Genomic DNA, 26801 nt, shown 5'->3' on the forward strand with positions numbered 1-26801 from the left:
TCTATTTGCCGAGATTCATGGGAAAAGACTGAAGCGCGTTTGTTAGTCATGGGGCGTATTTTTTTTCTGATCGATTGAGCGGCTGTGAACTTTTGTAGTAGTAACCCTGTCTCTAACCCAAGTCTCAGCAACTATTCCTCAGTGCTTTGGCTCTGGACTGAGCCCACCCTCCTTATTGCCTGCTGTGGTGTCTCTGCTGGTCCCAGCAGCTACCCAAATAGCCCAGTTCTTTAGTTTGAGGCAGGGAATTTGCTGCAGCTTTCAGCAGGCGGCAGCGAATGAGGCCAAGGCGTCGGAGAAACCTCTCAGCTGGGGGACCTGCACTAGAGGAGGAAGGTGCGGTCCAAGGTCGCTGGCTGGCTGCACCCCAGCTCTGTGCCACGGTGTGTAGTGGCCTCGGAGTGGCCTTTCCTGAGCACCGTCTCCACTGCTGCTTCCCACACCCTGGCCTCTGGTGGCGCCCTACAGGGGCTTGCAGGCCTCTTCTGACATTCCCCTAGCGACGATAGGGTGGGAAGGGGTCTGCAGCAGTGAGTAGGCAAGCCACCCAATCCAGATCGAGCAACAGAACGAGTGTCTGCGAGCCCCGCCCTCGCCCTATGCCCCGCCTCCAGACTGCGGCGGAGTCCCCGAGACGGCAGTGTCGCCCAGTCTCCTGCCTTGGGCCCTGAGGAGTCCCCCCCCCCCCAGCACGGGTATTAAGGCGCGCCTCTCCTCTGTCCTTCCTGACCGCAGCGACGGGTGCCAGCTTTGGGCGGGGCCCTGCGGTTGTGACGGGCTCCTCCTCCCCAGCTCCTCCCATCCCCGCCCCCTCGGGCCCTCCTGCGCTAACCGTGCTCCTTGAGGCCCCTGCGCCTGCTCCCAGCCATGGTGGCCTGGCGTACTGCTTTCCTCATTTGCTTCGTTTTCTCCTTGGCCACCCTGGTCCAGAGAGGTAAGGTGGAAGGGGGTTGGGGCAACCAGGGACCCCGCCCTGTGGCCTGGGGGTCGCTCTGCGCATGAGCGGCCCTGCCCCCATCTGACCGGCCTGAAGTGGGGGCTTTGGGCGATTTGGCCATTCTTGGCCTAGGGGTGAGGGTCTGAGGCTTCAGGGACTGAGCGCACTGTGAATTATATAGTCGAAGACGAGTGATGGGACCCTTCTTACTGATTTTAAAACACTAGAATGTTAAAATGCTGGCCAAGCAGATGCCACCATTGGTGACAACAGCTGTTCCCAGGAGTGTATCTTGGGAAAACCTTGGAAAAAGCAGTCATTTTGAAAATTGGCTATGAGGCCACCTGCAGCAAAAACATCTGGAGATGTGACTTCCTGGCTAGATCTCGGTGGGCTTAGAGGGGGGACAAAGTGGAAATGGGGCGGGAGGGGGCAACTTGTGGGTCTTATATTAATTAGTTCTCTACATGCTATTGGTGTTTGTCCCTACACTTCTAGAGACTTTGGCCATATTTTTTGGAGGAGATGGACACAGAAATTGTGCTGAATCAAAGAAACAAGTTTCTTCCACCTTGTGCAACACAATTTGTGCACCAGGCCCAGCCACCTGGGCATCACCTGGGATTTTCTCAGAAATGCGATATCTTGCACCCTGATCCTGACCTGAATCAGATTCAGTGTTTTATTTAGAGTAATTTGCAGAAACATTCAAGTCTGAGTAGCATATTCTTATGATAAATACAGTCTGTGTTTGGAAATAGTATCGTAAACAAGTACCAGCAGAGTCTTCTTACATTTATTTATGTCCCGTCTCCACATCACGGAAAAAAACAAAGCAAAACAAAACTCCAAAACAGCTTCAAGAAAACCGTGTAATTGTAACTGAGCAAGAATTGTGCTTTGAGCTTTCTGAAAATGAAGGCAAATTTATCCATGAAAAACACAAGCTTAGGAAGACAAAACTTGGTCCTAGCACTGCCTTCTAGTAAGATATATGTCACATATAAGGAACACTGGTAAAGAGGAGAACACCTAGCCCAGGAAGTTATACAAAAGATACAGAAATAGTTAAGGACAACCCTGCTGGAATTGCTACAAGAACCTTTTAGCGAGCTACAAAGGTATGGCCAGTCTGGGTTCTAGGAACTGATGATGCAGAGGGTAAAGAAAGCCAAGTCTTCAGTCTCTGCAACGACAACTTGGTAGAGGGGGAAAATTAGCTCAGACAGCAGATCTACAGGATAGACTGCTGTGGAGAGAAGGAAGCAATCTCAAGGATAAAGAGCTGCTGATTTTTTTTCAGTTTCTCTTTGGGGTTAAACTTTTATTAACAAATGAGCTTTTGTAGAGAAAAGTATCCATCTGATAGGCCACCTTATCCTTGAGAGCTGTGTTCCAAACACTGTAGGAGATTCCTAAGACTACAAATGAGCTTTTATTTTCCTTTACTGGAATTGGAACATGAAACCCTGTGCATGCTAGATAATTGCATCTTATGGCATGGGGGTTTTGAAAGTAGACTTGTAAATGGCCAAGCTTTGAGTTCAGAGAGACTGAGGAAGCGGGTAGAGCTGATGTCATAAGTGATTAATTGGCAGCTAGGGTTTGCTCCCAGGCTTCTGTGACTCCACAGTAGCCATCTTAAACCACTGGGTATAATTTAGACCTGGAGGCTGCCCCACTGCTAACCTTCAGTGGCTTCCTGTAAATGAGTTCTCTAAACCTGTTCAATCAGTCCATATAATGACTAACAATCACAAAGGTGTCCTTGACCCAGGAATGTGTTCTTCATTGATCAGCTACCATTTCCTGGGTGCTTTCTGTGTGCCAAGTATAAAATATATCTTCCTTCTTTCCTTCCTTTTATTTTTTTTAAATGGGGTCTCATATAACCCAATTTGGTAGCCTCAAATTTGCTATGTATCCAATGTTGTCCTTGAACTTCTGATCCTCCTGCCTCTGCTTCCTGAGACCTGGGCTGATACTTGTATGCCACCACACCTAGCATTATCTTGTTTTGAATCGCCACAATAATTGTTAAGGTTAGCTATTATCCTTGCTCCAAGTAAGGAGACTGTGGTCACATATTAGAAGAAATAACCAGGGTTCAACACAGATAAAAGTGCCACCCTGTGATATTTTCTTGATCTAAGAACACTGAGCCAGATGTAGTTTTCTTTTGAAGGTAGGGACCCAATTTTTCTGTATTGGGGTCTGCAGAGCTCTGCCAGTGTTCCTTTATTCTTGTTCCTAGTCCTCAGTAATGGATTGTGCCTCAGCAACCTCTGCAGGCATACAGAAGTCTCAGAAACACATCTGGGAATAAGGTGTAAGTTCCTCCAGGTTCTAGGAAGTAGACTCAGGTTTTAGCTAAAGTTGAAAGGATGGTTAAGAACTCATTCACACACCTTCATTTCCAGGACTAGGGAGGCAGAGGGAGGCAGGTCTCTGGGTTCAAGGTTAGCATGGTCTACAGAGTGAGTTCCAGGACAGCCAGGGCTATTACAGAGAGAAATTCTATCTCGGAAAAACCCAATCCTCTCAAAGTCACTCTCTAAAGACAAAGGGGAGTTAACTTCAATATGTATCTTACTTCTTCTGAAGTATCTTCTGAGGACAGGTTTGTCATCTGAAGGTATCCAGAGTGTGGAAGTTGTTCTTCTGAGCACCAGGGAGAAGGACCTCAGCTGTGTATGTAAGAGTCTTAACAGGGGCTGTTCCTTAGGAAGGCCTTCCAGGAGCCAGACTCTTAGTGCGTCACACACATTCATTAGCCAAACCAGGAAGGTTGACACTGTGACCTGCTCTGCCTTTTGACATACATAATGATGTGTTGCAGTCTTGAAAAACAATGGAGCTGGGCCATGGTGGCGCAGCCTTTAATCCCAGCACTCAGGAGGCAGAGGCAGGCAGATCTTGTGAGTTCGAGGCCAGTCTGGTCTACAGAGCTAGTTCCAGGACAGTAAGGACCATCCAACCAGTAAATAGACAGCTCTGAAAGAAAGAAATACAAATGGCTAAGAAATATTTGAGGAAGTATTTGACATCCTTAGTCTTCAGGGAAATGCAAATTAAAATTGCTTGAGGTTAGAATGGTGCTGATGATGGTGTGGGAGGGCCTTAGTCACCATTGATGAGACTGTGCACAGGTGCACCCATTGTGGACAGCAGTATGAGACTCCTCAAAATCTGCAAATAGAACTCACATATGATTTAGCTCTACCATGCTTGTGTATGTAACCAAAAGCCCTTAAATTAACAGACTACACAGATACCTGCATACCATCTTTGTTACTATACTGTTCCCAATAGCCATGATATGGAACCAGTCTAGATGCCCATCAACTGACAAATGGCTAATGAATATGTGGTACGTTTACACAATGGAGTTTTGAAATAATTTAAAACAATTTTATTACATAATAATAATTATTATTGGGGGCACATACATGCCACGGGGCACATGTGGTGGTCAGAGGACAGCTTCCTTTAGTTGATCCTCTTTTCCCATCATGTAGGTCAAAGAGATCAAACTCAGGTCAACAGGCTTGATGGCAGGTACTTCTACCCACTGAACCATCTTACCCACCCCATAATGGAGTTTTATTCATCTTTGAGCAAGAAAAAAATATATTTCTTGCTGGAAAGTGGGTAGAACTCGAGGTCATCATGTTAAGCACAATAACTCAGAAAGACAAATACCCAGAGGTTTTCTCTCAGATGCTGAGTCTATATATGTATGCATGCATATATTTACATTTATGCGACATGAAGATAAACCAAGAGTGTTGGGGAGAGGTAGGGGAGTAGTAATGTGGCAAGAAAAAGAGAAGGTAATGGGGAAAAGATAACTTTTTTTCTCAGATATGACATATATACATATACATATACATATATGACCTAAATGTTGAAGGACGACGCTCAGCCCCCAAATAATCACACAGATACTATATTATTTAAATCACTGCTTGACCCATTAGCTCTAGCTTTTTATTGGCTAACTCTTACATCTTAATTTACTCCCTTACTCTGCCTCCTTCCTCCCAGCATTCAGTTTAGTTTTCCCCATCTACCTAAATTCTGCCCTATCAACAGGCCAAGGCAGTTTCTTTATTCACCAATGGTATTCACATGATAGGCATGGTGGATCGGAATATTGTAATTAACCAGACCAACTTAAAATAATATTCAGCTTTAATAAACAGAAGAAAGAAAACTTACAAATCAGGGTTCCAGCTATCCAGGAATGCAGAGGGCAAAGAGGAAGAGGCAAGTGCACCTGGATGTTTTTATTTGTTTTGTGTGGCCCCAGGGGGACACACCCTAAACGGAATGTGATTGGCTGAAGTTCCCCATCATTCACAGCATACAGAGGGGACTCCCACATCACCTAAAGGCAAGAAGGAAGCAGAAGGAAGACTAGGAGATGGTAATGGGCAATAGGGAGGGTGAACATGAGTGAAGTATAACAGTATATGGATGAAAATGCCATAGTGAAGCCCATTACTTTGTATGTTAATTTAAACAATGAAATAAAAGTAGTGTGCAATACCTCACTTCCTACATGGAAAACGTGTAGCTCTAAAGGGTTTAGGAACCTTCTGGCAAGTTTCTTCAATTAACCATGGGGATAATCCTCCTGATGTGGCAGTTATTAGGATTAAATAAGTGTGAGTGTCTGAAGTGCTCAGCACAGGACCTGTCTTCCAGTGAATCCCTTTCAGGTTAGCACATATTAATCCTACATCTATATGTTCCAGGCCACATTTAAGATATACACTTTGCAAATCTTGACAGCATTGTTTACATGAAATTTTCAGAGATTGCATATTTATAAAAACAAAAAAATAGATTAGTGGTTGCTAAGGATTAGGGGAAGGGGATAGGAAGTGACTGCTTAAAGGATAAAGGCTTTGCAGAGTGATGAACATGTTCTGGAAATAAAGAAAGGCGATGCTTGCACAATCTTAAAGTACTTCAACAACCATTGAATTATACATAGTGAAAGGGTGACTGCATGGTATATAAATTATATATTTGTTTAAAACAATTAACAAGGCTGGAGCTTTCATTGGTAGAACATGTGTTTGACATGTGCAAGGCCCTGGGTTCCATCTCCAGTACCTCAAAAAGAATGGATAAATAAATTTAAGAAGTAAAATGGCTGTGGCAGCCCATGACTGTAATACCAGCAGCATTTGGGAGAATGAAGTAGGAGGATTGCTGTGAGTTTGAGAGCAGTCTACACCTTTTAAAAATTACAACAGTCTGGACTACCTGACAGGTTCCTGGCTAGCCTTGGATTATAACCAACCAAAGTAAAGCAATGCAAGCCAAAACACCACACCACACCACACCAAAAATAAAAATAAAAAAAAGCACTGAATGATCTCCTAACTATGCCAGGTGTGGTGGCACATGCCTATTAATGCCTATTAATCTCAGTGTTCCAGAAACTGAGGAAGGAGGATCTTGAGTTTGGGGCTAGCCTTCTGCCTCAGCAAACAAAAAACCAGAAGTAGGTGATGTGGGAGGTCCTTCTGTCTATGTGTTGCTTTTATTGGTTAACGAATAAAAAAACTGGCTTGGCCTTATAGGGCAGAGTAGAGCTGGAGGGGGGGGGAACTAACCTAAATGCTGAGAGAAAGAAGGCGGAGTCAGAGAGAAGCAATATAGCTCCGCTGGAGACAGATGCCACATGGCGATACACAGATTAATGGATATGGGCTAGTTTAAGATATAAGAGTTAGACAGAAATACGCTTAAGCTATTGGCCAAACAGTATTGTAAATAATATGGTTTCTGTGTGGTTATTTCAGGAATATGGGCAGCTGGGAGCACATAAGCAGACTCCTTCAACAAGTAGGTGCACACAATTGTGTGTTAGGACTGGTTGTCAACAGTTGGGCATGACCACAGTGGCCCCAGGTGCTGCAAAGCTGAGTGGCCAGGCTGGGATCCTAGCAAGAACCTGTGGACTGACTCAGGGTATCAGGTTTGATAGATGTGCCCCAGAAAGTATGCAGGATTGACTTCAAGCTACTTAGCCCTGCCTGTCTCAGTCCTGGGACTTGGGCATCATGAGGACAGAGAGAATTTTCTTTCCTTTAATGTTTCTGGGATCAACATTATGCAGTTAGTCTTCTACTGGAACATTGGTGGAGGAGGAAGGTCAGGTGGGTGCTTTTTCTGCCTCTTGGAACTAGCAGCCTTTCACCCCAGTATCTGGCTCCTGAGTCTTTATTGGTAAAAGCAAACGATTGAGATTTTGTTAAAAATAACATTTCAGTCTTCAGAGCTCTGATAAGTTTTCAACTCTTTTCTTGATGTTATAGGCCATGTCTTCATCCCTCCTCACGAGGTAGATAACGGGCAACTGTAACGAATGCACAGAAGCCATTTGAATGGGCATTTGTGGGTACCAGGGAAGGGCCTGGCGTTGCTACTCAAATGCCCCACTGCCAAGTCACACTCCAGCCCTTGACAACTCTTTTTCTTTTGAGACAGGGTCTCTATATGTAGCTCGGGCTGGCCTTGATCTTACACACTTCTCCTGCTTCTTCTCCCAAATGCTGAGACTAGGGTTTGAGGCAGCATACACGACTTTCAGATATATACTTTGGAGTTCCCCTTTCTGACTTCAGTATACTCATGAGTCACCAAAGGTTTCGGTCTTATCACTGCCTCAGGATAGATATGTTGGAAGAAATGAGATCACAGGTCATCTTTGGGGGTTGGCATCAACTCTGCTGATGTCAGAATCCATTCTGGAGTCTTCGGTGAGCTTTGAGCTCCTGCTGGTTACGTCAGTGGTTACTAAACTCTTTAGGTGGATTATTTTTACTTTTTATTTATTTATTTTTATTTTATTTTATTTTTTGCTTAGATAGCCAAAGAGAACTAATATCTTTCATGTTAAAAGGTGGGAACAGATCCTTCTTAATACATTTTATTTGGGGGAACCAATGAAAAATGATAAACAGGAAATGAGCCAGAGACTTGCTCAGACAGTACTTACTTGGTTACAGCAATAATCGGTGGTCTTTGTATAAACTTGGATAATGTGTGAAAGTGTAGAGAAAGCACAAACCCCATCAACGAGGGACAGCCTTCCTTGCCGAATTGCCCACTCTGGGCAGTACTATCTCTGAGTAGGTGAGCCTGGACTGTATAAAAAAGATAGCTGAGCAAGCCAGGGTAAACCAGCCAGTGTTCCTCTATGGCCTCTGCATTAGTTCCTGTCTCCAGGTTCTTGTCTTGATTTGCTGTCCTGACTTCCCTCAGTGATGGACTGTTGGAAGTGTAAGCTGAAGTAAACCCTTCCCTCCTCAAATTGCTTTGGTCATGGTGTTTACCAGAGCAACAGGAAGCAAGCCAGAATAGTCTAAAAAGCAGTGCGTTCCATTATGGCCTTTTCTATTTGTTTTGATGACCCTTTCTCCAGCCCTATCCTACACATTGGTCCTTTCCCTCCCACAGCATGCTGATTCTGCTTTTATGTCCCATGGGTTTTCCTACCCTCTTTTGTTTTCCCTGCCTGAAAAGCTCCCAAGATTTGTACCCTCACATGTAAATACATATATGTAAAAATTAAAATCTAGGTTATGTGTGTGGTAGATGACAACATGATGTTTTTGAATCTGGCTTATTTTGTTTAATCTAATGATCTGCAATTGTTCCCATGATGTGGGAGTGTCATATCAATCTGTTGCTTTCATTGGTTAATTAATAAAGAAACTGCTTGGCCTGATAGGTTAGAACATAGGTGGGTGGAGTAAACATAACAGAATGCTGGGAGGAAGAAGAAGTGAGGCAGATGCCATACCTCCCCTCTCCAGGGCAGACGTGATGAAGCAAGCCGCCAGGTCAGACATGCTGAATCTTTCCCGGTAAGACTGGTGCTACACAGATTACTAAATATGGGTTAGACAAGATAAGATATGGGTTAGGCAAGATTAGTCATCACCTCGTGGTGCTACACACATTAATAGAAATGGGCCAAGCAGTGTTTATATGAATACAGTTTGTCTGTTGTTATTTCTGGTAAAAATAGCCGGTGGCTGGGAGCTGGGTGGCAGAAACGCAGCCTGCAGCTCCTACTACATTCCCATTTTTGTGAAAACATTATGATTTTATTTTTCCTTGTGGTAGAATGGAATTCTGTTGTGTTTATCTACCATCTTTTCTTTATCAACTCAGTAGGCTGCTCATGTTTCTTGGCTGTTGTGAATAGTGCTGCATTAAATATAGATGGACATGATTTATAAGAAAAGATATGAAGCTAGCTAGTTTTTAGTTTGAATTCTGTCATGGATTTTTTTTTGTAGTGGTGGATAAATGTGTAAAATAGTTAAACTGTAAAATTCAGTGTGGGGAGCCACACCTTTGGAATGGCTATTCTAACTGTATAGGAATTCATTGAGATGGATAGACTTTGGGTCTGGTCAATCTCACTGCCTGATAATTTTTTTTCTCTCTTCATTTCTTTTCTCTTCCTTCCTTCTTTTTTGGGGGTTTTGTGAGACAGGGTTTCTGTGTGTCCTGGAACTTGCTCTGTAGACCAGGCTGACCTCAAACTCACAGAGATCCACCTACCACTGCCTCCAGTATGGGATTAAAGGTGTGTACCACCACTGCCTGGCTCCATGTATGTTGTTTTTAATTTGCAAGTCCTTTATAACAAAAGTTTTAATAAATAAAAAATACACTTTGATGGCTAATACACTGTTTGCTGTGTCTTATGCCTTATAATCTGATAAATATCAGCTAGAACCCATATAATGAAAAGCACTTGAATTCAAACCCTTCTAGTATCTAGAGTTGTAAAAGACCAAAAAGGCTGATGCTTCCTATTTGCAAAATTAATACCCAAGAGTGGAGTTTCTGGGGTTCACAGTCCTTGTCACTTCATTGTTACGAAGTGGTGCCCAGCTGTCTCCCAAAGCAGCTGTGCTGGTTCTGGCTACTAGCAGCACATTAAAATAGCCATTGTGTAATAGCCTTGCCAGCGCTTGGCCTTGTCAGTGTTATCATGATATAGGTCTACGGAATTTGCATGTTTATATTACTCTGCTTTAATTTACGTGTCTCCTGTTACTGCGTGGCTTGTTCAAGTTGATTTCTTCTTTAATGAGTTGCCTGGTCAAGCCTTTGGTGCGGTTCCTTGATTATTATTTTCTCCTGGTTCCCACTCATAATGCTTTATTTTCCTGTGTTCTTGCTTGGCTGTGTTTTTCTTCTGGCACACTCATCATCAGGGACTAATTAGACCTGCTTCTGCCCTGTTTTCATTCACTCTCTCCTTCCTTGATTCTTCTCATTCACCTGTGATGTTCACGTTTTCTTTCATCCTCTCTCCCCTGCCCTCTACTATTCCAGCTCTAGCCTTCTTTGAGTCACCCTTTAGTTTCTCAAGCTGGAATGTGACTTCTTTTACTTGTCCTGTACAGGGTACATGCATTCCCCACTCCAGAATCCTGAGATTTGGGATGCTCTGAAATTTGGATTTCAGGTTTTTGGATAAGGGATGCTTAATTTTCAAAGTTTGTACATACTCCAAAATCTGAAAATCTGAAGTCTGACTGTGTAGCCCTGACTGGTCACTCTGTAGACCAGGCTGGCCTTGAACTTACAGAGCTCCACCTGCCTCTGCCTCCTGATTATAGGAGTGTGCCATCATACTTGGCTTAGTTTTACTTTTCTTTTGATGTTATTGCTGCTTGATGGAGGAAGGTCATTGGTTAAAAAAGTAAAGAAACTGCCTTGGCACATTTTATTGGATAGAACATAGGTGGGTGGAGTAAACAGAACAGAATGCTGGGAGGAAGAGGAAGTGAGCTCAGAGACGCCATGCTCCCCTCTCCCGGACAGACGCGATAGCTCTGCTCTCTGAGGCAGACGATGCAGCCAGCCACCAGGTCAGACATGCTGAATTCCTGGTAAGCGCACCTCGTGGTGCTACATAGATTATTAGAAATGGGTTAAGAGGCTGAAACTAATGGGCCAGGCAGTGTTTAAAAGAATACAGTTTGTGTGTTGTTATTTCGGGGCATAAGCTAGCGGGCGGTGGCGGGAGCTGGGTGGCGAAATGCAACCCGCAACTCCCTACTACAGCTGCTGGTTCATATTGTTATTTCAATGATTCACTCAAGATATTATTATTGCTCAGTTTAAATTACCACAACAGATCTTGACTGTTAATATTTTTTTATTTTCATAATTTACTTATTTGTTTGTTTATTGTTTTAAAATAGGGTTTCTTTGTAGGTTTGGAGCCTGTTCTGGAACTTGCTCTGTAGACCAGACTGGCTTCAAACTAAACAGAGATCCACTGGCCTCTGCCTCCAGAGTGCTGGGATTAAAGGTGTGTGCCCCATGTCTGACTATTAGTATTTTTAATGTATTTTTTATACTTTGAAATTAAAATACAACTGTATTGTTTTCCAACTCACCCCCTTTCTTGCTCAAATTTATGGTCTTTATTTCTTCACTTGTCAAATCTCTCTCTCTCTCTACACACACGCACACACACACACACGCACACACACACACACACACACACAGAGAGAGAGAGAGAGAGAGAGAGAGAGAGAGAGAGAGAGATAACTAAATATTTAAACACAACATTTAGGTGGTTTTTTTTTTGAGACAGGGTTTCTCTGTAGCTTTGGAACCTGACCTGGAACTCACTCTGTAGTCCAGGCTGGTCTGGAACACACAGAGATTGGTCTGTATCTGTCTCCCGAGTGCTGGGATTAAAGGTGTGTGCCACCACTGCCTGGCCATTTAGTGTTTTTGTTTGTTTTTAGGAACATATCAGATTCCTAGGAGTTATAAGCAAACCTAAGCTGCCTAATGTGGGTGCTTGATCCTTATGCCTCAACATCTCCAATGCAGGACGAGAGGCATGTCTGGTCTCCACTTGGCTTAAAATTTTTTAGGTTCATTTTTTTTATTATTTTTATGTGTATAAATATGTTGCTTGCATAAACGTATGTGCACCACATGCATGCCTCGTGCCCTCACAAGTCAGGAAGGTGTTGGATCCCCAGCACTAGTATTATAGATAACTGTAAACAGCCATGTAGAAGTTGGAAACCAAACCCAGGTCCTCTGCAAGAACAACAAATGCTCTTAACTGCTGAGCAAACTCTCCAACCCTCCACTGCGATTTTATCTTTTTAAATTTTATTAACATTTTTTCATTTATTTTACATACTGATCATAGTTTTCCCTCCTTCCTCTCCTCCCCTTCTTTCCCCCAGACTTTCATCTACTCCCCTTCCCGTCTCCATTCAGAAAGGGGCAGGCCTCTTATGGGCATTTAATGCCCTTGCAGAGGACCCCAGTTTGGTTCTCAGCCCCCAGGTCAGGTAACTCCAGCTCCAGAGGAGCTGATGCTCTCTTTGTAGGCGCTACACTAATACATATGCATAACCCCCAGTCTCCAGTAACATAATTAAAAGAATCATAAAAGTTTCTTTTTTGTTGTTTTTTTGGATTTTGAGCTTTTGGTGTTTTTTTTTTTTGTTTTTTGTTTTTTTGTTTTTTTTGTTTTTTTGAGACAGCGTTTCTCTGTAGCTTTGGAGCCTGGAGCCTGTTCTGGAACTAGCTCTTGTAGACCAGGCTGGCCTCGAACTCACAGAGATCCGCCTGCCTCTGCCTCCTGAGTGCTGGGATTAAAGGCGTGCACCACAGTTTTTTGCATTACTGAGATTTCTCATTCAAACTTGGTCTATGTAGTTCTTTTATCTTTGTGTTTGTTTTCATAAATTTATTTATCTTCATTCCTTACATTGCCAAGCATTTTATAGTATACATTTCTGTTATATATAGGATCTTTCCCCTCTCCTCCATTTTTCTGATGATTTCTTATATATCTGATATTAGTAGCAATACACTTTATCTTCTATTTTCTATTTTGTGTGTGCATGCATAATGTAGACAGTTTCTAGGGATAACCTATAGCTTCAGGCCTCCACACACACACATGCGCACAGAGTGTGAGAGAGAGAACATTTTACTGACTGAGTTCCATCCCAGGCTCATCTATTTTTTCACCGTGGAGCCTGAACTGGTAGTTGCAGCCATCCTTCCACCCTTCTGCCCACCTTCCTAAGCACTAGAAGTGCAGGCCCGTGCCACTGTGCTTGGTTTATTGTGTTGTAGTGCGTGGAAGCAGGCGGTGCGGAACCCTATAAACAGCATGATTCTGTGTATATGATTTTCTTGGAATTATGTCACTCAGAAGGCGAAGAACAAATTAGTGATTATCTGGGGTTTGGGATGGGTGCAGGATGGAGGCATAGGAGAGGTGGAGACAAGGGCATGTGTTGTTAAAGGTGAGGAGAAGGGATCATTATGGTGATGGAACTGTTCTTTTTCTGGGCTGTGGTGATAATCACATAACTCTACACATGGGATAAAATTGTATGGAGATAAACAAACACTTTCAAATGGAATGGAGATAAAATAGGGAAAGTCTGAATCCAATGTATGGTTGTATGGACTTCAGTATCTTTTAAATAAGAATATAGTATATTTTGGCATAATATGTCCTTTGAAGGAAACTGAGCAAAGCACAAGAAACCTCTTTATGTTACTTCTTACAATTCGGTGAGTCCTGGTTAACTAGGTGAATTTTGAGATCGTGTCATTCAGGATTTCTGGAGACATCTACTTGATATATAAAGCAAGAGGCAGTTCAAAAACAGTGTGTCTAGAAAGGAGGCGCCAAGGGAAAGGGAGGAAAGAGTTGGCTATGAACTCTGGTATTTAAACAGTTCTCAGGAAGATCTATTGGATAGAGAGAGATGCCTGGCAGGAAGCCCCCTGGTTCCCCCCCACCCAGTGCCACCCCCAGTGCAGAACTCGGAAGCCTCTGTGAGTGTGATGACGTAGATTTGGAGGGACATAAGAACATTAGCTGAAATCATAGAGGCAGGGGGAGTCACTTTGGGAGGCACACCTACACTGACAAGGTAGTCATATCCATGAAGGTCCCAGAAGTGGTGATAAGTGACACAGGATAAGAAGCAGACAGGAGGAGACACAGGACAGAGAGAATCTCGTTCAGTGGCCTCAAATTCACTAAAGGGTCAGGAGGATAAAGCCAGCTTCTGTGATGTTCCTGGCTCAGTGGACGGTGTCATCATTTAGTCCAAAATGCCAAGGCTCATCCTTATCATGCTGTCACCCTACATCCCTCACACAGATCCTCCCACCCCTCCCCAATACGGCCTTCCTCCTCTGCCTTCCTCTTTCTTTTCTGGCCAATCCCTGCCACACTGTCTCCATAGGCTCCTTGGAGGCCATGTGACTCAGGCCTGACTTAGGACCTTTTCTCTGCCTGCAGACCTTCTTTTCTGTTCCTTTGCGTGCAAGGCAGAGGATGGCCTCCTTGGTTCCATTGTCTCTACCAAACTCTCATTTTCTAATCCTCTTTCTCCTTGGTACCTGTTAGGCCATCAGGGTTTGGTGTCTAATTCATCCCATGCTGATATTCTGGCTCAAAAATCCTGTGAAGGGCATTAACCACAGATTTTCTGTTAAGCAAAAGCTCCTTAGATTATTTGTGTGTGTGTGATGTATATGTTTGTGTGATTCGTGTACGTTTGTACACATGCCATGGCTAGAGGTCAGCATCATGGTCTTCAGTTGCTCTCTACCTTAGTTTTTACAATTCTGTTTACCTTTTATGTCTACTTTGTCTGTATATGTGTAACTGCATCTAACTGCATCACATGAGTGCAGTGCCTGCACAAAATAGAAGAGGGCACCAGTTCTGGCACTGGAGTTACAGGTGGTTGTAAGCCACCTATTCTGGGAACTGGGTCTTCTGAAAGAGCAGCAAGTGCTCTTATGCACTGAGCCATCTCTCTATTCCCTGCCAATTTACCAATTGACTAGGGTGGAGTGACTAATGAGTTCCAGGGACCACTGTTCTCCCCATATATGCTTATCCAGTGCTGGGTTTACAGATGTGTGCCTCTTTTACATGAGTGCTGCTGATCTGAACTCCGGTCCTCATGCTTGTTCCGCCGGAACTTTACTGACTGGAACTTTACTGACTGAGCCGTCTCCCCAACCCGTTTGACTGTTTTAAATAGAATAGGCTTTTCTGCCATTGGAATCATAGCATCGGAGCCAGGTCTCTTGCTTATGTGCTCGCAGTTGGAAGCACGCTTAGTTTCATGTTTGGGCAGTCAGGCTGAGGCTTTGGTTGGGAGCCAGGTATATTTATGGTTCATAAGACATATGACCTGCCCCTCTTCCGTCTCACTCTGAGCACTTGGCTATTTTTCATCCTCTTCTCAACACTGATTCAGATGCGAGCTGCAAACTTTTCCTTCGTTCCCCGACTAGAATATTTTTTACATTACCTTTCTTGTGAGTGTAGGATCTTGACATGCAGTTAAAACTATTTTATTTTTATATGGGTGGGTGTTTTGCCTGCATATATGTCTGTGCACCACATGTGTGCCTGGTGCCCTTAGAAGCCAGAAGAGGGAGTCCAGTCCTCTGGAATGGGAATTACAGATACTCATGAGCTACTATGTGGATTTTGGTAGCCAAACCCAGGTCCTTTGCAAGAGTAGCTAGTACTACTCTTCAGCACTGAGCTGTCTCTCCAGTGCTGCAATTTTCCTCTCGTTAGTACGGTGGTATGGTTTGATCTGTAATGTCCATCAGGTTTTTGAGTTAGAACATTTGATTTCAAACTGGTACTGCTGCTGTAGGATATTGTGGCACCCTTAGGCCATGTGAACCAGCCAGCAGAAGTGGGCAGACAGTGAGGTGATAACCACTTCTGGTTCTGGTCTGAACTCTCTGCTTCCTGAGCCACCAAGGTGTGAGGCATGGCTTCTGCAAGCTCCTGTTGTCTGTGGACCCAGCCACTCTTATGCTTCCCCAACCATGATACACTGCATTCTTAAGACTCTGAGTCGGTATAAGGCCTTCCTACCTAAAGTTGCTTGTCAGGCATTTGTCACAGATATGGGAATATAAATTAAAAATGGCTCATACAAATGGAGAGATGGGACTGGGGTGGAGCTGATTTGGTACAGTATTGGCAAGAAGGCCTCTCTTTCCTCCTAACATTACATAAAAGACAGCCATGGAGATTACACCTAGGGGATGGGAGTAGAAAGATCAGAAATTAAAAGTCACCCTCAGCTCTATAGTGAGCTTGAGACCAGACTAGTATAAATGAGATTCTGCCCAAACGAATTGATAGCTCTTTTAATATATTCAACTTGATTTGTTTGTTTTGGTTTTGAACGTTCTTCTTTTCCTTCCTTCCTCCATACGTTCTTTTTTTTTTTTTGATATAGTGTCTCATGCTATAGCCAAGACTTGTCTGGAATTCCCTATGTAGGCCAGGCTGGTCTTAAACTTTGACCACTTGAATGCTGGAATTATAGGTACACACTACCACATCAGGCTAAATTCAACAGGGGGAGGGAAGGGGAGGGAGGAAGAGAGGGAGGGAGGGGGGAGAAAGAGAGAGAGAGAGAGAGAGGAGAGCATGTGCAAGTGAGCATGCACCATAGCATGCATGTCAGAGGACAACATCACATGTCAGCCCTTACCCTCCACCGTGTTTGAGGTACTTGATGAAAGCCTCCTGTTTTACCCCTAGCATCACATAAAACTCAGGCATAGGGATTCCACTTGCATCATTTTACTTAGATGCATTCCAGCTGTAGCACGGGTCAGTAAGTACTTCATTCCTTTTCCCAGCTTAGTGCTAGCTCATTGTGTGGCTGGACCACTTCTCTAGCATTCTGCTCCATACAGAAAAGCTGGAGTCACCTTGTTGAGGATGTTTCTCAGGGCTGAGACGAAAGCGCACAGTAGTCATGTGTATTGACAGCAGTTGTTAAATGAATAAGAGCAGGTTGCTTGTTTTCCAGTGGCTGGTGATTTTAAGTGTCATTTCCCAATGGGGAGTCATCTGGGAGGTGGGCTAAAGGGTGGGAAGGCGAGAGTGAGTGTGATAGAAGGAAGATGGCTATAAGCTGGGGCTGTGGGTAACCGGTGAACAGCACCTCTTCTAGACACCAGGTCTGTTCAGGCTACTAGCTCTTTGTGAGATCTCTTCTCCTCTTCTTTCCCCTCCCTTCTAGCCCCTCCACTCTGCTCCTCTCTTCTCTTTCCTGTGTCCTTTTCTCCATCTCTCGCGGTTCTCCTCTCTCTTCTCTCCTCCTCCTCTTTTTTCCTTGTTTCTTTTTGTCTTCCTTTCAACAGACTAAACTTGTACCAATGATGCTATTGCTTCTGCGTCTCATGCTGGAAGCTGGATGTTTGGGTTGGGTTGTCTCTGTTCTGTAGTGTCACACGTGAAGCATGTCGGCATATGATTGGGCAGCATACTTCTTTGTTGCTGTTGGGGAACTTCCCATTGTGAGGCTACTGCCACGTGTTTCTCCTGGATGTTCGGGCTGTTCTCTTTTTATTAGTATTCCAAATGAAATATCTGAGAAATCAAGGAGGGGCATTCCTGACTTCTGGAGCATACATATGTTTAATGTCTTAAGAAAGTTCTCGGGATTTCTAAAGCGTTTCTACCATTTTATACTCTCAGCGGCAGTGCATGGCAAACCCCGTTCTTCCTAAGGTGAAGATAAACTTCCAGAAAAACTAAAGGGGCTAAAATCAGAATAACAAACAACTCTCGTTCAGAGGAACTGTAAACCACTAACTGCTGAAGGATGTACAAAGAGTGGGAGTTTTCATGCACTGCTGCTGAGAGCATGACATGGTAGAAGCGCTTTGGATCCCCTCTTATGTCCGGGGTCTTTATGGACACGCGTGTGCTCTTTTTCTTTGGATCCCCTCTTATGTCCGGGGTCTTTATGGACACGCGTGTGCTCTGTTTCTTTGGATCCCCTCTTATGTCCGGGGTCTTTATGGACACGCGTGTGCTCTTTTTCTTTGGATCCCCTCTTATGTCCGGGGTCTTTATGGACACGCGTGTGCTCTTTTTCTTTGGATCCCCTCTTATGTCCGGGGTCTTTATGGACACACATGTGCTCTTTTTCTTTGGATCCCCTCTTATGTCCGGGGTCTTTATGGACACGCGTGTGCTCTTTTTCTTTGGATCCCCTCTTATGTCTGGGGTCTTTATGGACACGCATGTGCTCTTTTTCTTTGGATCCCCTCTTATGTCCGGGGTCTTTATGGACACGCGTGTGCTCTTTTTCTTTGGATCCCCTCTTATGTCCAGGGTCTTTATGGACACGCATGTGCTCTTTTTCTTTGGATCCCCTCTTATGTCCGGGGTCCTTATGGACACGCGTGTGCTCTTTTTCTTTTGTTTCCCAGGGGTTTGGAGAGACCGAGGATACAGATATGCATGTTGAGGACATAATGTTTTAAATATACAGTGTGGAGTCCAGCTTGACATTCTCTGATGTCTTCCTCTTCTTCGCTTTCTTGCCAAAGAAACAGATAGCAAAAATGATGGTTTCTCTTCCCTCCAAGCCTCTGATCCAAGACTGTGAACCTTTTAGCCTTAGCCTTACCACATAACCAAGACCAGCTCACTGAAGGGGAAATAAATGGGCCTGTTGATATTTTCCAGGTCAGGAAATGTTAAACATCTATTTGAGCCACAGGGTGGGAGGCAGGAGGTTTGAATTGTTTGGCTGGTTCTCCAGTGCTCAGCTGTGTGGGTGCAGTAACATCATCACCTTTGCATTGTTCTTTCTTCCTGGGGGAATGGCACCTGTAGTGTTCGCACTGTCCTGGTTCTTGTATCCCCAGGAAATCACTAGCTGCTGCTTTGTCTGCACTCTTGGACCAACACAAACCCTACCTCAAAGGGCCGGGGCTTTCGTGGGAGAGTGAGAATGTGGTAGACTGGGATGAGGTGGTGGCTCTGGCTGTCACAGCCCCGGCTGAAGGAAGGACATAGGAAGAGCCTTTCTGTCTGGTATTCATAAACAAAGCTTGTCATTTGGGACTTTAATGTGTTGCTTAGGCTGTCTTTTCAAGACTAGATATGATATTTCCATAGAGCAGGATACACAGATTGGTGTGGTGCCAAAGTGTCAGGAAGCAGTTTCATAAAGTATATGGATGGTCCTGCTGCTTTTTTAGCTCCTACATGGAAGAGTAGGGATCAAACCTCTGTTCTCTGTAATTCGGTCAGCCATCATTGGCTATCTGTTAGGCTGGCAGGCATGAGTTGTAAAAACATGAAAATGTTATTGGAAAAGGATGTTCCAGCTCAGGAGGAAGCCTGGGCTGGAGGCTTGCCGACTTGAGTTTAAACATCTTTTTCAGTAGAACTTATCATAGCCAGAGAAGCTGGAGATGGGGGTGGGGGTGGGGGTGGGCAGAATAGGGAAGAAACCTAATTATGCAAATTTTGATCTTAACGCTTTATTCGTATGTTTCCTGGCAGGCTGTTCTTTAATCTCAAGAGCAAGATTGCTCAGAATTACCATATATTCTTGTTAATTGCATTAAAATTATAGCAAAGGTTGTTTTTGCTATAATCAAGAGTGATTTTGATTAATACTTAGGAAATCAAACGCCTCACCAGCAGTGGGAATGAGAACAACCTTCTCAGTCAGCAGTCCTTTTTCTTCCTTCCCTTCCCTCCCTCCAAAAGGCCAAAGATACAAATGCATTTGAAAGGATTTTAAGGTCTATTTGCTTTTACAGATAGCCATTTTTAAAGAAACACTTCAAAGAGGGAGTCCATTTTCACTCTCTTAAGTGTGAAGGCTGTAAAATAGTTTTTGAGGAAGGCAGAGAGAGAGAGAGAGAGACAGACAGACAGACAGACAGACAGAGACTGACAGCAGTGCTGGGAGCACACCCCCTCTCCCGACAGGCTGACTGTGGACTGTCAGATATTCCAGGCACTCTGTTAGGGCAGCAGAGCATGCTGGGAAGATCCAAAAGAAACCTGCTGAAGAAGACAAGCCACTCCTACAGGGAGGACATTAAAATTACAGACAGATATGAGATAAGAACCAAAAGGAAATGAACTAGAGAGTGAGGAAGTCCATAATGCTTAGGTCGAGGCCCAGAGTGGCGGCTGTAGGTGTGACTGGTTGGGAGTGGTTGGTGGTAGGCAGGAGGTGTCATCAATAGTGGCTTAGGCTGGAAACCACCACCTACCATACTACAAGGGCCAACTACACAACCAGGACACTTCAGAACAAGTTTGTTCTCAAGGCTGCAGAGATGCTCACTTATCCTTAAACGTTTTTGATTCATAGAGACATGGATATGGCAGAGTTCTATAATCCCCTCACTATTCCTGTTATTGACATTGTCACAAGAGCCCTATTGATAGATTGCTATTAAAATCCATACTTTATTCATATTTCTCTTGGTTTCTTCCCAACAATCTGTAGTTTCCCACCCATGGCCGGAGTTGCATGCATGAGTGTTAGAATTTTAAACTGCACTGCCCCCTATGGGCTCATGTTTCGGCTTCAGCCTATGGTATTGCTGGGAAGTGGTAGCTACTCTGAGAGGTGAATCCTGGTTGGAAGTGAGGACTAGTTGGAGGTGGTGTGTTCAGAAGGCAGACATATCGCTTGCTTTGTCCTCAAAGCATGGTTTGGCATGTGTGCTTGTGCGCTTGTGTTCTGTTCATAAGTGTTCCTTAGTACTACAGTGTGGGGTAGGGGCAGGTCACTGAGGGAGAAAAAGATGCTGGAAATTCCACATTCTCTAAATTTATCTTGTGATGTGTTCCAAATGACTGACTCCCTCCCTCCCTCCGTCCCTCCCTTCTATTCTTTGAGTCCTGAGGCTTGGAACCAGGACTTTATGCATGCTGGACAGCCACTCTATCAGTGAAGTGTCTCCTAGCACCATGCCTTCGAAGGATACATTCATGTCTGATCCTTGGCTCCCTCTTTGCTTCCTGGCTACCATAGATGAGAAGATTTCCTCTACTAGCTTTCATACCATGTTTGTTTGCCTTACCACAAGCTCAGGGTGTTGAAATAGGAGTGGCGGGCTGCGTCCCCGGCACCCGGCCACCCCCACGGCTAGCTTTACTCGAAATAATTACACAGAAACTGTATTCTTATAAAAACCGCTTGGCCCATTTCTATATAGCTTCTTCTAGGCTAGCTCTCGCACCTGGACTAGCCCATTTCTAATAATCTGCTGTAGCCCACGAGCTGGCTTACCAGGAATGATCTTAACCTGTGTCTGTCTGGAGTGTGAGAATCATGGCGACTCACTGACTCAGCTTCTTTCTCCCAGCCTTCTGTTCTGTTTACTCCACCTACCTAAGGGTGGGCCTATCAAATGGGCCTAGCAGTTTCTTTATTGCTTAACCAATGAAATCAACAGATTGATATATGACACTCTCACATCACTTCCCCTTTTTCTGTTTAAACAAAAAAAGGAAGGCTTTAACTTTAACATAGCAAAATTACATATAGCAAAACAGTTATCAAGCAAGAATTACAGTTACAATATTTATATCTATTTTATTTTTTATCATAACTAAGGAAAACTATAACTATCTATTCATTCTTCAACTCCATCAAAGACTCCAGAAGGATATAATACTACCTAAGTAAACAAGAAATAAGAAAACTCTAGAAATGACAGAGACATCTCGCTGCCTGGACAGTCACCCAAAGTTCTTTTGTACCGTTGGGGCATCCATCTTCAGCCTTCAAGCCCAAAGTATCCAGCAGACATTTTCATCAAGCAGGAAATTCCAAAGACAGTTCAGTCACTTTCTGCTGTGTCCTGCAGAATGTCTCGCAGACTCTTTCATGAGTCAGGAACCCCGAAAGACCATCTTACCTTTAGGCAAGTTCAGCAGTCCTCTCTCTGCGGGTTCTCTTGTCCATTTTATGCAACAGTCCAGGCAAGAGCAGTTTCTTGCCCAAATGGCTATCAAACTCCATAAGGATCCTCTTCGATGCCCATCTTCCTCTTGAAGTAGATTGGTGCCGCCAGGAGCAGACATGTCTCATTGTCATGAAAAGTCCTAAGTTATTAAAATATTTTAAATACCATATTCTGCAGCCTTTGAGAGATATGAAGAATGCCTATCTAACTGAAATGTATCTCTATATATCTAGAAAATCTAACTAACATGACTACAAGCTTTACTATTATCAATAATTATCCATTAGCAACCTATATTTCCTAATTATACATTACATTTTTAAATGAACTACACAATCACAATACCCCAATTAAGATCAAGAAATACATATACATACAACAAAATTGACCTTAAAATCCATACCAATGCAAATTATTCATACCTATATCATTTCCCCCTTTAAATATAAAAGAACATTTATAAACAATATTTTGGGAACATGGGCACAGTTTTTTCTCTCCAAACTGCTTCCTGCTGAATGGGGGCGCTGTTATTCAGATCATTTAGGGTGTAACCTGTGTGCCAGGTTTATCTCAGTTGGCAGTTGAGTGAAGTAATTTTTTGAGGGTGTTCACAGGAACTTTTCGGGAGGTCGTGGTCTATCATACCAAATTGGAATAGAAGAAATCCACAAGGTCTGGTTCTCTGTGAAAACAAAAGAAGACCTGCTCCAATGCATCATATCCTTAGACCAAAATTTTGAAATCGTAATACCCTTATATCCATTCTGGTTTAGCTTGGCAACCCATGTAATGAAATGTCTCTCTGTACTTAGCTCCTTCACAGTCAAAAATTTTAAAGAAAACACAATAATACAAAGAATCCAGACTCTCTGTGAATTTTCCATTTTTACGTGGCTTATTTTTCTTTATTTCTTTTAATCTCTTAACTATCTGTACTCTGTCTCTTTAAAGACTTTATTTTTTTTAAACCATTAACTTTATTTTCTATATTCTTTTTCTTCTCTCTCTCAAGCCTACGTACATTCATCCAACAGTGTGGTCTTTTATGTCTGAATCTGTTTTATTGTGAATCTGTAACATTTTTTTACTGTCCAGGAGCATTTTTTAAAATGTTAAGCAGTTCTTAAAAACTTAAGTTCCACCATGTAGGGGTAATACGGTATGGCCTGTTTACTGCCAAGTCTAAACCTTAACTGCGCTATGATTATGGTAATTACAGCAGTTCCTGCCTGAGGTCAGCACAGTTCAGCACGGAGCAGCCCCTCCTGCCTCAGATCCATTGGTGCCCCTGAGCTGAGCACAGTTCCAGGCACACAGCAAGTCCACATTGGCGCCGCAGTCAGCAGTTTAACTCTGAGACTGAGCATGCAGCACAGAAACTCTTTTCATCCAAGTTACAGCCAAATCTGACACACAGAGCAGTGCAAAGTCTGAAAACATCTCTCTATATGTCGGCAGGAATCCGCCATGCTCTTCTGCCTGATTCAGCCCTCTGCCCAGGTGCAGGCCTGGAGCGCTGAGAGCCATCAGCATGGTCTCAGAGCACTCTCCTTCCGATCCCAAGCAGGAACAGAAACATCCAGTCCCAAAAAAATCCATTGAAATGCTTTAAAGCCAGAGTTTGCACTGGCAGCACAGCCCCAAGAAGCTGCGCTTTAAAATGACGCAGCTTTTTTTCTGCTGCTGTTGCCGAATCAGGAAATCTCTCTACAGCACGCCACCAACAAACAGCAAAAATCTGTGTTAAACTCTCTCTCCCTTATTTTTAAGCCTTCTCAGGTTTTTTAAGTGGATTTAGCCCATCACGTCTGGGCGCCACTCTGTTGAAATAAGGAGCGGTGGGCTGCGTCCCCGGCACCCGGCCACCCCCACGGCTAGCTTTACTCGAAATAATTACACAGAAACTGTATTCTTTTAAACACCGCTTGGCCCATTTCTATATAGCCTCTTCTATGCTAGCTCTCGCACCTGGACTAGCCCATTTCTAATAATCTGCTGTAGCCCACGAGCTGGCTTACCAGGAATGATCTTAACCTGTGTCTGTCTGGAGTGTGAGAATCATGGCGACTCACTGACTCAGCTTCTTTCTCCCAGCCATCTGTTCTGTTTACTCCACCTACCTAAGGGTGGGCCTATCAAATGGGCCTAGCAGTTTCTTTATTACTTAACCAATGAAATCAACAGATTGATATATGACACTCCCACATCATCAGGGTGATGAAACCAAGTGACCATGGCTTAGTAACATTGTTTTCCTTCTTAAGTTTATGGAAAGATGATTAACACAGTGGTACCCAGGAGTGGGACTGTCTCCATGTCCCACCATTAGAACCTGTGCATTTCTGTGTTATTTCCTTGTTCATCTGCATGATTTCTGCTCCCAGGATAGGTGTAAAGAGAGAATGTCTTCATTATCTCCTAGCTCAAGAGAGATTCAGCACTCTGACCAAATATAGATGCCATTTGTCCCTTGTCTTTTTTCCTTGCCAACCTCTATTCTTTTTGCTTTTAGAAAACGTTTCCAATGTACACAGTTTCCAGGAAGTCTTGCCAGATTAACCCTTGCTGTTTCTTATGCATGGTTATGTTTGGACACTACAGGCAACATGTTTTGGATTCCTTTCCTAGGGCTACTGTAACAAAGGGTAGCTAAAGTACACAGCAACATTTGCTCACTAACAGACTGTATATATGACGGTATGTGCTAGCTATTTTTCTACTGCTGTAATAAGACAACATGACCAAGGCAAATTTTTAAAAAATGTTTAATAGGGAGAAGATTAGAGTCCATGATGGCATAGTAAAGAACCGGTGGCAGGAACAGTTGAGAGCTTACATTTTGATCTATAAGCAGGAGGCAGAGAGACTCATTGGGAAACCTCAAAGCTCCCAGTGACCACCTCTTCTAACAAGGATACACCTCCTAGTCCTTTCCAGAGAGTTCTGCCAACTGGGGATCTGTTGGCGAGGGCTTCTGTCGTGCTCAGTTCCTGCAGTTGTTAACTCCCAAAAAAATCACACAGAGGTCTACATTTGTTATAAACTCTTTGGCCCATTAGCTCAGACTTTTTATTAACTCTTATAACTTACATTAGCCCATTATTCTAATATATGTTAGCCACATGGCTTGGTACCTTTTTCAGCGAGGCAGGTCACATCCTGCTTCTTCTGTGGCAGGGTCACAACTGCAGAGGAATGGGCTTCCTCCTTCCCAGAATTCTCCTGTTCTTATTGACCCACCTCTACTTCCTGTCTGGTTGTCCCACCTATACTTCCTGCCTGGCTACTGGCCAATCAGTGTTTATTTAAAATATAATTGACAGAATACAGACCATTCTCTCACAGCAGGGATCAAGTATGCAAGCATGTGAGCCTGTGGGGGCATTCACATTTAAGCCACCACACAGTATATACTGTAGAGATAGGTATAGAGTAGGGAGAACCATCTAGATTTGTGTAAGTACACCTTGTGATGTCACAGTGACAAAATTGCCCAACAACATATTCCTCAGAGCCATCCCCTGATTTGATTTTTCTGTATTTTCAGGCCGGAAAGAAAACAAATGTATTTAGAGCACTGCAAAAAGAGCATAAAGGCATGGTAGTAACAGAACTTGTCAGTTCCCTTTAACAGGGCTTTTGCATTTGAATTTATTTATTTGTGTGTGTGTGCATGTACATGTATGCCACAACACATGTGTTTAAGTCAGAGGAGTACTTTCAGGAAATGGCTCTCTCCTTCCATCCTTTGTACCCCAGGGTTTGAACTCATGCTGTAAGGCTTGGCAGCAGGTACCTTTACCGACTGAGCCACCTAGCCAGGCCAATTAATGCTGGTTTTAGTTTCAGGTTATGTGGGATTTCCCTCTGTATGCTGTGATTATCATTAATGAATAAAGAACTGGTATAGGGGAATAGAGGTAGGTGGGGAAAGCTAAACAGAATGCCGGAGGTGGACACCGGAAGTTTTAGCTGGTAAGCCACAGCCACATGGCAATACACAGATTAATGGAGATGGGTTAGTTTAGGATATGAGTTAGCCAGAAATATGCTTAGGCTATTGGCCAAACAATATTGCAAATAATATGGTATCTGTGTGATTATTTTGGGGCTGAGCAACCGGGAACAACCAAGCAGCCCTCCTTCTACATTCAGGCATTTATTTTTCATCAGTTTGTGTGTGTGTGTGTATGTGTGTGTGCGCGCGTGCGCGTGTGTGTGTGTGTGATATGTACCATGGCACATGTATGGAAGTTGGAGGAAAACCATGGAGTTGGTTATCTCCTTCTACCTTTATGTATATTCCAGGGATCAAACTCATATTGTCAGGCTTTCATAGCCTCTGCTTTACCCATTGAGCCATGTCTCCAGCTTTTCCTGTTTTATTAAGCAGGGGATACTTGTATCACAAACTGGACAACTTAATATTTGAAAGGAAACAATTTTTGCACAAATCTGAAAAGTCGAATTCTCCAGAGCTCAAGACATCAGCAGAGCCATGCTCCCTTGCTCTCTTGGCTTCTAGATGGAATCCTTCTCTGCCTCTTTCTAGTTTTAGTAGTGATCATCAGTCATTGACCACACCTTAGTGTGCAGCCATATCTTCACGTGGAGTCCTCCTCTGAATCTGTCCAAATTTCTCTCTTTGTGGAAGAACACATTAGATTAGGATACACATTTTTTTTAAGACAAGATCTTGTATAGCCCAGGCTGGCCTTGAGCCCCTGATCAGCATATCTTAGTGTACTGAATGCTAGGTTTTGTATGTATGTATCACAGTAATCCAGAGTGATTGCATCTTAACTTGAGCTTAATCCCCAAGGACTCTTTTTCCAAATATGGTCACCTCTTTAGGTTCTGATTGCACATGAGTTTTGGAGGGTGCAAATTTCACTCTGATAAATGAAGCATATAAAACTGTCCTGAATCCCCCAGCAACCCACCAAAGAACACAGCTGCGTAGTTATGACTCAGTGCTGCGAGATTCACATGGAAAAGCCGGCCAGGAGCCCATTGT

The 26801-nt window shown here is 43.6% G+C and overlaps 1 protein-coding gene across 2 annotated transcripts in view; it reads left to right on the plus strand.

Moving 5' to 3' along the window:
* The first annotated feature begins 852 nt into the window (after positions 1-852).
* Positions 853-26801, plus strand: part of LOC121440449 (CD99 antigen-like protein 2) — a 79094-nt gene continuing 53145 nt past the window's right edge. For both annotated transcript variants that reach the window (XM_041641209.1, XM_041641210.1), the window contains exon 1: positions 853-934. In XM_041641209.1, the coding sequence (XP_041497143.1) occupies positions 868-934 (67 nt within the window). In that variant the 5' untranslated portion in view covers positions 853-867. The remainder of the gene's footprint in view (positions 935-26801) is intronic.

The sequence above is a fragment of the Microtus oregoni genome, unplaced genomic scaffold (genome assembly GCF_018167655.1).
Source record: "Microtus oregoni isolate MIOR12 unplaced genomic scaffold, Mior012 000067F_ref0000223, whole genome shotgun sequence".
In the NCBI taxonomy this organism is placed as follows: Eukaryota; Metazoa; Chordata; class Mammalia; order Rodentia; family Cricetidae; genus Microtus; species Microtus oregoni.